The sequence below is a fragment of the Tamandua tetradactyla genome, chromosome X (assembly GCF_023851605.1).
Source record: "Tamandua tetradactyla isolate mTamTet1 chromosome X, mTamTet1.pri, whole genome shotgun sequence".
NCBI classification, from domain to species: Eukaryota; Metazoa; Chordata; class Mammalia; order Pilosa; family Myrmecophagidae; genus Tamandua; species Tamandua tetradactyla.
Window position 1 is genome coordinate 114,505,689 of NC_135353.1, and position 13,694 is coordinate 114,519,382.

General features: G+C 37.5%; 1 protein-coding gene across 8 annotated transcripts in view; it reads left to right on the forward strand.

The window, feature by feature from the left end:
* The window catches only part of WNK3 (WNK lysine deficient protein kinase 3), a 168,558-nt gene that overhangs the window by 68,181 nt on the left and 86,683 nt on the right, over positions 1-13,694 (forward strand). For all 8 annotated transcript variants that reach the window (XM_077145630.1, XM_077145632.1, XM_077145631.1 and 5 more), the window contains 2 exons: positions 41-234; positions 328-477. In XM_077145630.1, coding sequence (XP_077001745.1) covers positions 41-234; positions 328-477 — 344 coding nt within the window. The remainder of the gene's footprint in view (positions 1-40; positions 235-327; positions 478-13,694) is intronic.

The window sequence follows — 13,694 nt, forward strand, 5'->3', positions numbered from 1 at the left end:
AATTTTTCTTGCTACCTGTTGCTTATTTTCTTTGTTATAGGTGACAATTTGCCTGGGGCAGGAGCTGGATCCATTATACATTCAGATGCTTCAAGTCTGCCCAGTATAGTTTATTCCTCAGACAAGGCATTGGGCTCTCAAGTGGTTCCTATCATGCCACAGGCTGAAATAAATGTTCCAGGACTAGTTTATCCATCTCAGCAACTAGTAGGACATTACCAGCAAATCTCAGGGGTGAGTTGATCTCTTATATTTTTAAGTATATAATCAGTATATTTATTTGGAATGGGAGAATTTATCTTTCTTCTTCTTATTGTTATTTAACAGTTGCAGAAGCAGCCAAAGATGACTCAGTCCCCAGTTCTGCCATTAGTTCAAGGTCAGTCCACTGTTTTGCCAGTACATGTCCTTGGACCTCCAGTTGTTTCACAACCCCAGGTTCCCCCAGTAACTGTACAGAAGTTTTCACAAATAAAGGTAAGACATATTTTAGAGACTGTGTATACATTTAAACAAATTTAATACTGTCTAGATTTTCCTTTAACCATCATAGTTAGGTAAAGGTTGCTGAAAGCTATAAGTTGTTTATTCTTTCCTTCACCTAAGACATTCTTCTTGAAGATGTGCCTAACATTGTATAACTAGAACCTTCAGATACTCCTTTTATAAGTGGAGAGGAAATAGTGAACTCAGTATATGGACAGAAAATATTTCTTTAGGACTTTGATCTCTTTCTCTTGGTAATGATGGTTTATTCTTTGTATTGTACTTGTACAGCCTCATGTGAATGTGGAGATATGTCTATTGTCGTTAAACAGAAATAGTATTTCATAGACAGTCATAATTTTTAGCAATTTCATTTTAATTCTTGACTTTTTTGGTTCATGTTTATTTTCATAGAAGCAAGAAGCTGTGGTTTTGTCTTTCATACTCTTAAAGTCAGTGTTATTCGTTTCTGACAATGAGTAAACAGTCTTCGTGTGAGTTTATATATCTAGTTCCCTAGGTTATGGACTCTGGACATGTGGTCCAGCTTTTCATTACCATCACCGTGCATTCTTCTCCTACCCCCTCACTATCACCTGTCTGTGCCTTTTCTTTTTGGAAATGAAATGATCTGAGCTCCTAAGCAGTCTTTGTATATGGTTTAGCTAGCAGCTCTTTCTATGGAGAGATTAGTATATAGTCAGTCACAGTTCATTAACATTGAATGAGTACTACCTAGTGTGAATATAAGGGGAAATAAAATATGGCACTTGCCCTCAAGGGGTTCAAATCTTATAGGAGAAAGTGTTGATACACTTGATAAATGCTAGATACATTTTAAATCTGCTGGGGTAGATTTAATCTGATATAGTTACAAGGTGCCTGGTATTCGGCTAGTGTTATAGGTGATATGGTGCATTCTGTAATTGTGCTTATGTTGTGGTTTGACATGTCTTTTTCTAAGATCATAATGCCAAGTATGTTGAATGGACACTGAAATATGACTTAGGTTCAGCCACAGGTATGTGTATTTTAAAATATGCTTCCAAAATTAAAAAAAATTATTATGAAAGTATGCTTATTTTTTAAAAAGCCCATGACATTATAAAAAAAAAAAGGAAAGTGATAATCACCTCTTATCTCTCCGGCAAAAGCAACCTATTATTTATTTACATTTGAGGATATAGCCACTAGATTTTTTTTTCTTCTCTCTGTGTACATATATAATTTTGTTTATATATGCACATGTATTCACACATGGGGCTGTTTTGTAACCTGTTCTTTTCACTTAATATATAGAAATCCCCTACACATGCACCTTGACCATTTGGTTCTTTTTTATGAGAGCAGTGGCTGAAGTTCTAGGAATTATTGCTCCCAACCTATACTTGTTTTAAGACAAGTTCTTGAAAGAGTTTCTATATTAAGTTTAGTGATGTTATTGAAATTCCTTTGTGCTTTCTCTTGCGACTTCTACTGTCAGATGTGTGAAAGTGTCAGAGTCAGTTAGTCTGAATCTCTGCCAGTTTCTGAATGAGTTATAATTCTGCTAAGTGCTATATATGAAAAACCACAACCAGTATATTCCTGGGACTGATCTCAGCCCTTTAGTGTATTCAACTAGCATTTACTCATGGTATTAGGCATTTTATAGGACTAAAGCTATACTCAGCACCTTTTTTAAAAAAAACTTTTTTATTATATAGTATAACATATATACAAAGCAAAGGAAAAAGCAGTAGTTTTTAAAGCACTCTTCAGCAAGTAGTTACAGGACAGATCCCAGAGTTTGTCATGGGCTACCATACCATCCTCTCAGATTTTTGCTTCTAGCTGCTCTAGAATATAGGAGCCTGGAAGGAATATATTTTATCATCACAGTTGACTTTTTTTGAAAAAATAGCATTTATGCAAGAAAGCAATAAATTTCAGAGCACAGCACAAGTAGTTATAGAACAGATTTCAGAGTTTGGTGTGGGTTACAATTCCACATTTTTAGGTTTTTACTTGTAGCTGCTCTAAGATACTGGAGACTAAAAGAAGTATCAATTTAATGATTCAACCATCATACTCATTTGTTAAACCCTACCTTCTCTGTATAACTCCACCATCATCTTTGAGCTTTCTGTCCCACTCTTTAGGTGTATTTTGGGTTATGCCCATTCTAACTTTTTCATGCTGGAAGAGACTGTCAATAATATGGGGTAGGCAGATGGAACTAGCTCATGCTCTGGGCCCTGTAGGTTTCAGCACTTAACTGGGCCAGGGACCAATTTGGAGGTTGTAGGTTTCTGGAAAGTATATTTCAGAATTTGATATGGGTTACAATTCCATAATTTTAGGTTTTACTCCTAACTGCTCTAAGAAACTGGAGACTAAAAGAGATATCAGTGTAATAATTCAGCATTCATATTCGTTTGTTAAATCCTGTCTTACTGTGTAACTCCACTATTACCTTTGATCTTTCCATCCCTCTCTGTAGGGTGTTTGGGCTATGGCCATTCTAAATTTTTCATATTGGAAGGGTCTATCACTAATATGGGGTAGGGAGATGAAACTATCTGATTACTCAGCACCTTTTTGATAGCTTACTATAATTTTTAGAACATAGCATTATCAATCTCTCTGGGACAGGCCCATTAAAATGGGCTTAGTATATGCATTTATAATTTGAATTTTCCTTGCACCAGTACCAGGAACTGCAGCTGACCTTTGGAACAGATGGACAAACTTCAGCCCAACCTATGGCTTTAGACTTGTCAGTTACTGGAGTTCCACAACAAATCCTTTCTGCAGTTTGTCCTCAGACTGTCTGCTTCACAGATGACTTCCCAGCCTCCATCAGTTGGTCTTCAGTTGGAGCATGGTCCTAGAAATGAAAGTCAGGCATTAACCAAAGTGCCAGATACCAATCAGTCTTCTAGTTTCTTACCAGTTAATCACATTCAAGTTTTGTTGAATCATTTCTCTGCCCAATATGTGAACAATGCACGGAATGCTGCTTATACAACTCAGTTCCTTTCTAATTCCATTGGGGTGCATTCAGGGGCCCATCAGCCTTCACAAAAGATATGTTAAGTATCATAGCTATACCCAGTTGTACATCAGGAGTCCATAACTCCAGATTCTTTGAAGCCGCAAATTCAGACTGTGTACTTGAATGAGCCTTGTTTCCAAACCTCTATTCAGTAGCAGTAATTAATTTTATAATCTAATCTTATGGCATCCCCACAGAAAAATATTCTGTAAGATTGTATTCTGCAAGAGTCTCAGGCTCATGGAAGTTGGCAGCAGCCAAAGGGTGGCATTGAGTGTGTGGTTCAACATCCAGAATGGCCATCTTATTTTGTTCAACGCACTTCTTCAGGACCACTCACAGAACTTCTGCCCCTCCCATTGAAGGCTCCTAAGCAGCTACTCTTTGTGGTAGGCCCTCAGGAAAAAGCTTTCTACCAATCACAGCCAACTTACCCAATTCAGCCCCCAGCACAACCTCTTTATTCACTGCCAGGCCCGGAGCATCCTCCTTACACTGCACAACCACCAGGATCATAAGGATTTGGCCTATTGATTTGGGTGTCCCTAATATTTGACACAGTATCTGGGGTTTCCCTGTTGGTAAAGTTTAATAGTTCCTTTTCTTTTTCCCCATCCCTCAAAGGACTTTGCCAGTATTTTTTTTTCTTTTCATATTTATATTTTTATTCCTGGAAGTGCTGTGCATGTTCATTTTGCTGTTGTTTTTCTTTTTCTTTTTTTAATTAATTAATTTTTTAAACGTAACAACATACAAATACAAACCTTCTTACCATATGATCATTCCATTTTTGACATAATCACTCACGGTATCATCGCATAATTGTATATTCATTATCATGATCATTTCTTAGAACATTTGTATCAATTCAGAAAAAGAAATAAAAAAAACAACAAAAAATTCATGCATACCATACCCCTACCCCCCCTTTCATTGATTATTAACATTTAAATCTACTAAATTTATTTTAACATTTGTTCCCCCTGTTGTTTATTTATTTATTTATTTATTTATTTTATTAATTAAAAAAATTAACTAACACAACAATAGAAATCAATCCATTCTACATATGCAATCAGTAATTCTTAATATCATCACATAGGTGTATGGTCATCATTTCTCAGTACATATGCATCGATTTAGAGAAAGAAATAGCACTACAACAGAAAAAGAAATAAAGTGATAACACAGACAGAAAACACAAATAAAAATAAAAAGTACAAAAATATATAAGAGAAAAATAAACAAAACAAACAAAAAAAAAAACTATAGATCAGATGCAGCTTCATTCAGCGTTCCAAGATAATTACATTACAATTAGGCAGTATTGTGCTGACCATTTTTTTTTTTTTTTTTTAGACGTCATACCATTCTACATATGCAATCAGTAATTCTTAACATCATCACATAGATGCATGATCATCGTTTCTTAGTACATTTGCATCGGTTTAGAAGAACTAGCATTATAACAGAAAAAGATATAGAATGTTAATATAGAGAAAAAAAATAAAAGTAATAATAATAAGAACAAAACAAACAAAACAAAACAAAACAAAAACCTATAGCTCGGATGCAGCTTCGTTCAGTATTTTAACATGATTACTTTACAATTAGTTATTATTGTACTGTCCATTTTTGAGTTTTTGTATCTAGTCCTATTGCACCGTCTGTATTCCATCAGCTCCGATTACCCATTATCTTACCCTGTTTCTAACTCCTGCTGAACTCTGTTACCAATGACATATTCCAAGTTTATTCTCGAGTGTCGATTCACATCATTGGGACCATACAGTATTTGTCTTTTAGTTTTTGGCTAGACTCACTCAGCATAATGTTCTCTAGGTCTATCCATGTTATTACATGCTTCATAATTTTATCCTGTCTTAAAGCTGCATAATATTCCATCGCATGTATATACCACAGTTTGTTTAGCCACTCATCTGTTGATGGACATTTTGGCTGTTTCCATCTCTTTGCAATTCTAAATAACGCTGCTATAAACATTGGTGTGCAAATGTCCGTTTGAGTTTTTGCCCTTAATTCCTTTGAGTAGATTCCCAGCAATGGTATTGCTGGGTCGTATGGCAATTCTATATTCAGCTTTTTGAGGAACCGCCAAACTGCCTTCCACAGTGGTTGCACCATTTGACATTCCCACCAACAGTGGATAAGTGTGCCTCTTTCTCCGCATCCTCTCCAGCACTTGTCATTTTCTGTTTTGTTGATAATGGCCATTCTGGTGGGTGTGAGATGATATCTCATTGTGGTTTTGATTTGCATTTCTCTAATGGCCAGGGACATTGGGCATCTCTTCATGTGCCTTTTGGCCATTTGTATTTCCTCCTCTGAGAGGTGTCTATTCAAGTCTTTTTCCCATTTTGTAATTGGGTTGGCTGTCTTTTTGTTGTTGAGTTGAACAATCTCTTTATAAATTCTGGATACTAGACCTTTATCTGATATGTCGTTTCCAAATATTGTTTCCCATTGTGTAGGCTGTCTTTCTACTTTCTTGATGAAGTTCTTTGATGCACAAAAGTGTTTAATTTTGAGGAGTTCCCATTTATTTATTTCCTTCTTCAGTGCTCTTGCTTTAGGTTTAAAGTCCATAAAACTACCTCCAATTGTAAGATTCATAAGATATCTCGCTACATTTTCCTCTAACTGTTTTATGGTCTTAGACCTAATGTTTAGATCTTTGATCCATTTTGAGTTAACTTTTGTGTAGGGTGTGAGATATGGGCCTTCTTTCATTCTTTTGCATATGGATATCCAGTTCTCTAGGCACCATTTATTGAAGAGACTGTTCTGTCCCAGGTGTGTTGGCTTGACTGCCTTATCAAAGATCAAATGTCCATAGATGAGAGGGTCTATATCTGAGCACTCTATTCGATTCCATTGGTCGATATATCTATCTTTATGCCAATACCATCCTTGTTTGACCACTGAGGCTTCATAATATGCCTTAAAGTCAGGCTGTGCAAGACCTCCAGCTTCGTTTTTTTCCCTCAAGATGTTTTTAGCAATTCGGGGCACCCTGCCCTTCAAGATAAATTTACTTATTGGTTTTTCTATTTCTGAAAAATAAGTTGTTGGGATTTTGATTGGTATTGCATTGAATCTGTAAATCAATTTAGGTAGGGTTGACATCTTAACTATATTTAGTCTTCCAATCCATGAACACGGTATGCCCTCCCATCTATTTAGGTCTTCTGTGATTTCTTTTAGCAGTTTTTTATAGTTTTTTTTATATAGGTTTTTTGTCTCTTTAGTTAAATTTATTCCTAGGTATTTTATTCTTTTAGTTGCAATTGTAAATGGGATTCGTTTCTTGATTTCCCCCTCCGCTTGTTCATTGCTAGTGTATAGAAATGCTACAGATTTTTGAATGTTGATCTTGTAACCTACTACTTTGCTGTACTCATTTATTAGCTCTAGTAGTTTTGTTGTGGATTTTTCCGGGTTTTTGACATATAGTATCATGTCGTCTGCAAACAGTGATAGTTTTACTTCTTCCTTTCCAATTTTGATGCCTTGTATTTCTTTTTCTTGTCTAATTGCTCTGGCTAGAACCTCCAACACAATGTTGAATAATAGTGGTGATAATGGACATCCTTGTCTTGTTCCTGACCTTAGGGGGAAAGTTTTCAATTTTTCCCCATTGAGGATGATATTAGCTGTGGGTTTTTCATATATTCCGTCTATCATTTTAAGGAATTTCCCTTGTATTCCTATCTTTTGAAGTGTTTTCAACAGGAAAGGATGTTGAATCTTGTCAAATGCCTTCTCTGCATCAATTGAGATGATCATGTGATTTTTCTGCTTTGATTTGTTGATATGGTGTATTACATTAATTGATTTTCTTATGTTGAACCATCCTTGCATACCTGGAATGAATCCTACTTGGTCATGACGTATAATTCTTTTAATGTGTTGTTGGATACGATTTGCTAGAATTTTATTGAGGATTTTTGCATCTATATTCATTAGAGAGGTTGGTCTGTAGTTTTCTTTCTTTGTAATATCTTTGCTTGGTTTTGTGTATGAGGGTGATGTTGGCTTCATAGAATGAATTAGGTAGTTTTCCCTCCACTTCGATTTTTTTGAAGAGTTTGAGGAGAGTTGGTACTAATTCTTTCTGGAATGTTTGATGCAATTCACATGTGAAGCTGTCTGGTCCTAGACTTTTCTTTTTAGGAAGCTTTTGAATGACTAATTCAATTTCTTTACTTGTGATTGGTTTGTTGAGGTCATCTATTTCTTCTTGAGTCAAAGTTGGTTGTTCATGTCTTTCCAGGAACCCGTCCATTTCATCTAAATTGTTGTATTTATTAGCATAAAGTTGTTCATAGTATCCTGTTGTTAGCTCCTTTATTTCTGTGAGGTCAGTGGTTATGTCTCCTCTTCCATTTCTGATCTTATTTATTTGCATCCTCTCTCTTCTTCTTTTTGTCACTCTTGCTAAGGGCCCATCAATCTTATTGATTTTCTCTTAGAACCAACTTCTCGTCTTATTGGTTTTCTCTATTGTTTTCATGTTTTCAATTTCATATATTTCTGCTCTAATCTTTCTTATTTCTTTCCTTTTGCTTGCGTTGGGATTAGATGCTGTTCTTTCTCCAGTTCTTCCAAGTGGACAGTTAATTCCTGAATTTTTGCCTTTTCTTGTTTTCTGATATAGGCATTTAGGGCAATAAATTTCCATCTTAGCACTGCCTTTGCTGCGTCCCATAAGTTTTGATATGTTGTGTTTTCGTTTTCATTCGCCTCGAGGTATTTACTAATTTCTCTTGCAATTTCTTCTTTGACCCACTCGTTGTTTAAAAGTATGTTGTTGAGCCTCCACGTATTTGTGAATTTTCTGGCACTCCGCCTATTATTGATTTCCAACTTCATTCCTTTATGATCTGAGAAAGTGTTGTGTATGATTTCAATCTTTTTAAATGTGTTAAGACTTGCTTTGTGACCCTGCATATGGTCTATCTTTGAGAATGATCCATGAGCACTTGAGAAAAAGGTGTATCCTGCTGTTGTGGGATGTAATGTCCTATAAATGCCTGTTAAGTCTAGCTCATTTATTGTAATATTCAAATTCTCTATTTCTTTATTGATCGTCTGTCTAAATGTTCTGTCCATTGATGAGAGTGGTGAATTGAAGTCTCCAATTATTATGGTATATGTGTCTATTTCCATTTTCAGTGTTTGCAGTGTATTCCTCACGTATTTAGGGGCATTCCGGTTCGGTGCATAAATATTTATGATTGTTATGTCTTCTTGTTTCATTGTTCCTTTTATTAGTAGATAGTGTCCTTCTTTGTCTCTTTTAACTGTTTTACATTTGAAGTCTAATTTGTTGGATATTAGTGTAGCCACTCCTGCTCTTTTCTGGTTGTTATTTGCATGAAATATCTTTTCCCAACCTTTCACTTTCAACCTATGTTTATCTTTGGGTCTAAGATGTGTTTCCTGTAGACAGCATATAGAAGGACCCTGTTTTTTAATCCATTCTGCCAATCTATGTCTTTTGATTGGGGAATTCAGTCCATTAAAATATAGTGTTATTACTGTTTGGATAATATTTTCCTCTACCTTTTTGTCTTTTCTATTATGTACATCATATCTGACTTTCCTTCTTTCTACACTCTTCTCCATACCTCTCTCTTCTGTCTTTCCGTATCTGACTCTAGTGCTCCCTTTAGTATTTCTTGCAGAGCTGGTCTCTTGGTCACAAATTCTCTCAGTGACTTATTGTCTGAGAATGTTTTAATTTCTCCCTCATTTTTGAAGGACAATTTGGCTGGATATAGAATTCTTGGTTGGCAGTTTTTCTCTTTTAGTAATTTAAATATATCGTCCCACTGTCCTCTAGCTTCCATGGTTTCTGCTGAGAAATCTACACATAGTCTTATTGGGTTTCCCTTGTATGTGATGGATTGTTTTTCTCTTACTGTTTTCAAGATCCTCTCTTTCTTTTTGACCTCTGACATTCTAACTAGTAAGTGTCTTGGAGAACGCCTATTTGGGTCTAATCTCTTTGGGGTGCGCTGCACTTCTTGGATCTGTAATTTTAGGTCTTTCATAAGAGTTGGAAATTTTCAGTGATTTCTTCCATTAGTTTTTCTCCTCCTTTTCCCTTCTCTTCTCCTTCTGGGACACCCACAACATGTATATTTGTGCGCTTCATATTGTCCTTGAGTTCCCTGATACCCTGTTCAAATTTTTCCATTCTTTTCCCTATAGTTTCTGTTTCTTTTTGGAATTCAAATGTTCCGTCCTCCAAATCACTAATTCTATCTTCTGTCTGTTTAAATCTATCATTGTAGGTATCCATTGTTTTTTCCATCTTTTCTATTTTATCCTTCACTTCCATAAGTTCTGTGATTTGTTTTTTCAGTTTTTCTATTTCTTCTTTTTGTTCAGCCCATGTCTTCTTCATGTCCTCCCTCAATTTATCGATTTCATTTTTGAAGAGGTTTTCCATTTCTGTTCGTATATTCAGCATTAGTTGTCTCAGCTCCTGTATCTCATTTGAACTATTGGTTTGTTCCTTTGACTGGGCCATATTTTCAATTTTCTGAGCGTGATCCATTATCTTCTGCTGGCGTCTGGGCATTTAGTCAGATTTCCCTGGGTGTTGGACCCAACAGGTTGAAAGATTTTTCTGTGAAATCTCTGGGTTCTGTCTTTGTTATCCTGCCCAGTAGGTGGCGCTCCTGGCACTCGTTTGTCTGCGGGGCCCACCAGTAAAGGTGCTGTGGGTCCTTTAACTTTGGAAAACTCTCGCCGTGGGGGAGGTTTGCCAGCCAAAGCGGCTTGGAAGAGTGCCAGTCGGCCTGGGGATCCGAACACGGGGAGGTTCGCCGGCCCCCGCAGCCCGGGAGAGCGCCTGTCCGAATCTCCTAGTCCGCCCGGGGCGCCAAGTGTGGCGGGAGGGCGCCTGCCGCCGCAGCCTGGGAGAGTGCACCGTTCCCAGCCGGACCAGGAAGCCACATGTTTGGAAGGGACCCCGGTCACCGTTCTCTGCGGCATGGGGATCTCCGATCCAATTCTCCCAGTTGGTCCTGGGGGCTGCGCGTGGTGGAGCCCCAGCCGCCACGGGTTGAGGGGACCGCCTGTCCAATTCTCCCAGCTGGCCCGGGTAGGAGGAAAGGAGGGACTCCGGCCTCTTGCCGCCCCGGCCCGGGGAAGCCCGTGCCCCTCGGCGATCTCACCGGAGCGGGTTCTCCCAGCCAGTCAGCCATTCCAGAATGGGGTACACTGTCTTCTTGATCTCTGTCGTGGCTCCGGGAGCTGTTCTGTATCATTTCTGCTCCCCTAGTAGCTGTTCTGGAGGAGGAACTAAGACCCGCGCATCTTACTAAGCCGCCATCTTCTCTGGAATTCCTGCTTTGTGTATTTTGGAGCACTCTGGCTCAGTGCATAAATATTTGTGATTGTTTTGACTTCTTGTTGAATTGTTCCTTTTATTAATATATAGTGTGGTTCTTTGTCTCTTAATTGGTTTATATTTGAAGTCTAATTTGTTGGATATTAGTATAGCTGCCCCTGCTCTTTTCTTATCTATGTTTGCATGAAACATCTTTCCCCAACCTTTCACGCTCAACCTATGTTTATCCTCGGTCTAAGATGCATTTCCTATAGATACTATATAGATGGGTCCTGTTTTTAAATCCATTCTGCCAGTCTATGTCTTTTGGTTGGGGAGTTTAATCCATTAACATTTAGTGTTATTACTATAATGGCAGTACTTCTGTCATTTTACGTTTTGGATTTTGTGTGTCTGTGGTAGTTTGAAAGGATGAATGTACCCTAGAAAAGCCATGTTTTATCCTAATCCCATTTTGTAAAGGCAGTCATTTCTTCTGATCCCTATTCAGTGCTGTATGTTTTAAACTGTAATTAGATTATCTTTCTGAAGATGTGAATTAGGGATTCACATCTTGTTGCAATCTTGATGTGATTTTGAGTGATCAAGAGCGGTTGTTGGGTGGGCCACGGTGGCTCAGCAGGCAAGAATGCTTGCCTGCCATGCCAGAAGACCCGGGTTCGATTCTCGTGCCTGCCCATGTTAAAAAAAAAAAAGAGTGGTTGTTAAAATGGATTAGGTGGAGGTGTGTTTCCATTTATTTGGGTGGGCCTTGATTCGTTTCTTGGAATTATATAAAAGAGAAGAACAAGAGAGAATGCAGGGAGATTCAAAGAGAGCAGACAGTGCTGTAGCACCGCGAAGCAGAGAGTCCATCAGAGACCGTTTTGGAGATGAAGAAGGAAAATGCCTCCCGGGGAGCTTCATGAAACAGGAAGCCAGGAGAGAAAGCTAGCAAATGACACCGTGCTTGTCATGTGCCCTCAGCCAAGATAGAAATCATGACTGTTCACCATGTGTAGTCTCACTTGACAGAGCAACCCTGAACTTCATCAGCCTGCTTGAACCAAGCCTTTGATTGGACCTTTCTGTAGACTTGTTTAATTGTGGCATTTTCTTGGCCTTAGAACTGTAAACTAGCAACTTATTAAATTCCCCTTTTTAAAAGCCATTCCATTTCTGGTATATTGCATTCCAGCAGTTAGCAAACTAGAACAATGTCATATCTAATTTTTCTTTTGTTTACCTTTGCTGATAGTCTACATTTCTACACCCTTCTCCACACCTCTCCTGTGTTTTCCTATCTGTGTCTCATGCTTCCTTCAATATTTCTTGTAGAGTCAGTCTCTTGGTTACGAATTCTCTCTGTGGTTTTTGTCTGAAAATGTTTTAATTTCTCCCTGCCCTTTTTTTTTTTTTTTTTTGGCATGGACAGGTGAGAATTCTGCCACTGAGCTCCCTTTGCTCTCCCAATTTACCCCTCAATTTTGAAGGATAATTTTGCTGGATATGGAATTCTTGGTTGACAGTTTTTCTCTTTTAGTATTTGAATATATCATACCACTGTCTTCTCACCACCATGGTTTCTGCTGAGAAATCTATGCATAGTCTTATTCTGCTTCCCTTGTGTGTGATTGTTCTAGTTTCTCCTCACTTTCTTTCTTGACATTCTCTTTTATAGTTTTCCAGTAAACTAATCAAAATCCATCCAAATGGGTGGGGACACATGTCCCCTAATCCAGTTTAACAACCATTCTTGATTAAATCATATCTTCAGGGAGATGATCTAATTGCAGTTTCAAACATACAATACTGAATAGGGATTAGAAGAAATGGCTGCCTTTATAAAATGGCATTAGGATTAAAACATGGCTTTTCTAGGGTGCATTTATCATTTCAAATCAGCACAGTGATGAATTGCTTTTATCTTGCTGCTTTCAAAATTCTCTGTTTCTTTTTGACACCTGACATTCTGATTAGTAAGTGTCTTGTTGCATATCTATTTGGATCTATTGTGTTTGGAGTACGCCGCACTTCTTGGATCTGTAATTTTCAGTCTTTCATTAGAGTTAGGAAATTGTCAGTTCTCATTTTCTCCACTAGTTTTTCTCCTCCTTTCCCTTCTCTTCTCCTTCTGCAACACCCACAACACATATATTCATGCTCTTCATGTTGTCATTCAGTTCCCTGAGTCCCTGCTCATATTTTTCCATTCTTTTCCCTATATTTCATTTTTTCCCTCGCATAATTTTCTTTTTCTTGTCGGATTTCAGATGTTCCACCCTCTAGTTCACTAATCCTATGTTCTGCCTCTCAAAATCTACCATTGTAGGTTTCCATTGTTTTTTTTTCATCTCTTCTACCTTGTTTTTCATTCCCATAAGTTCTGTGATTTGTTTTTTCAGACTTTAGATTTCTTCTCTTTGTTCATCCCTTGCCTTCTTTATATCCTCCCTCAATTCGTTGATTTGATTTTTCATGAGATTTTCCATGTCTGTTCAAACATCCTGAATTAACTGTTTCAATGTTGGTTTCTTCCTTTGACTGGGCCATATCTTCAATTTTCCTAGTATGATTTGTCATTTCTTGTTGGTGGCTAGGTATTTAATTACCTTAATTAGTTTATTTTGGAGATTGTTTTCACTTTTTTTACTTAGGATTTTTTTGCTGTCTATTTGTTCTTTGACATTCAGTTCAGCTTATTCTAGACCTCTAGCTTAGGTTTTGTTTAACAGATCAGAAGTTTTCAGTTCTCATTTTCTTGTTTCTTGCCCTGCCTGTATGGTGCCTTTTTTCCCCCTTTTACGA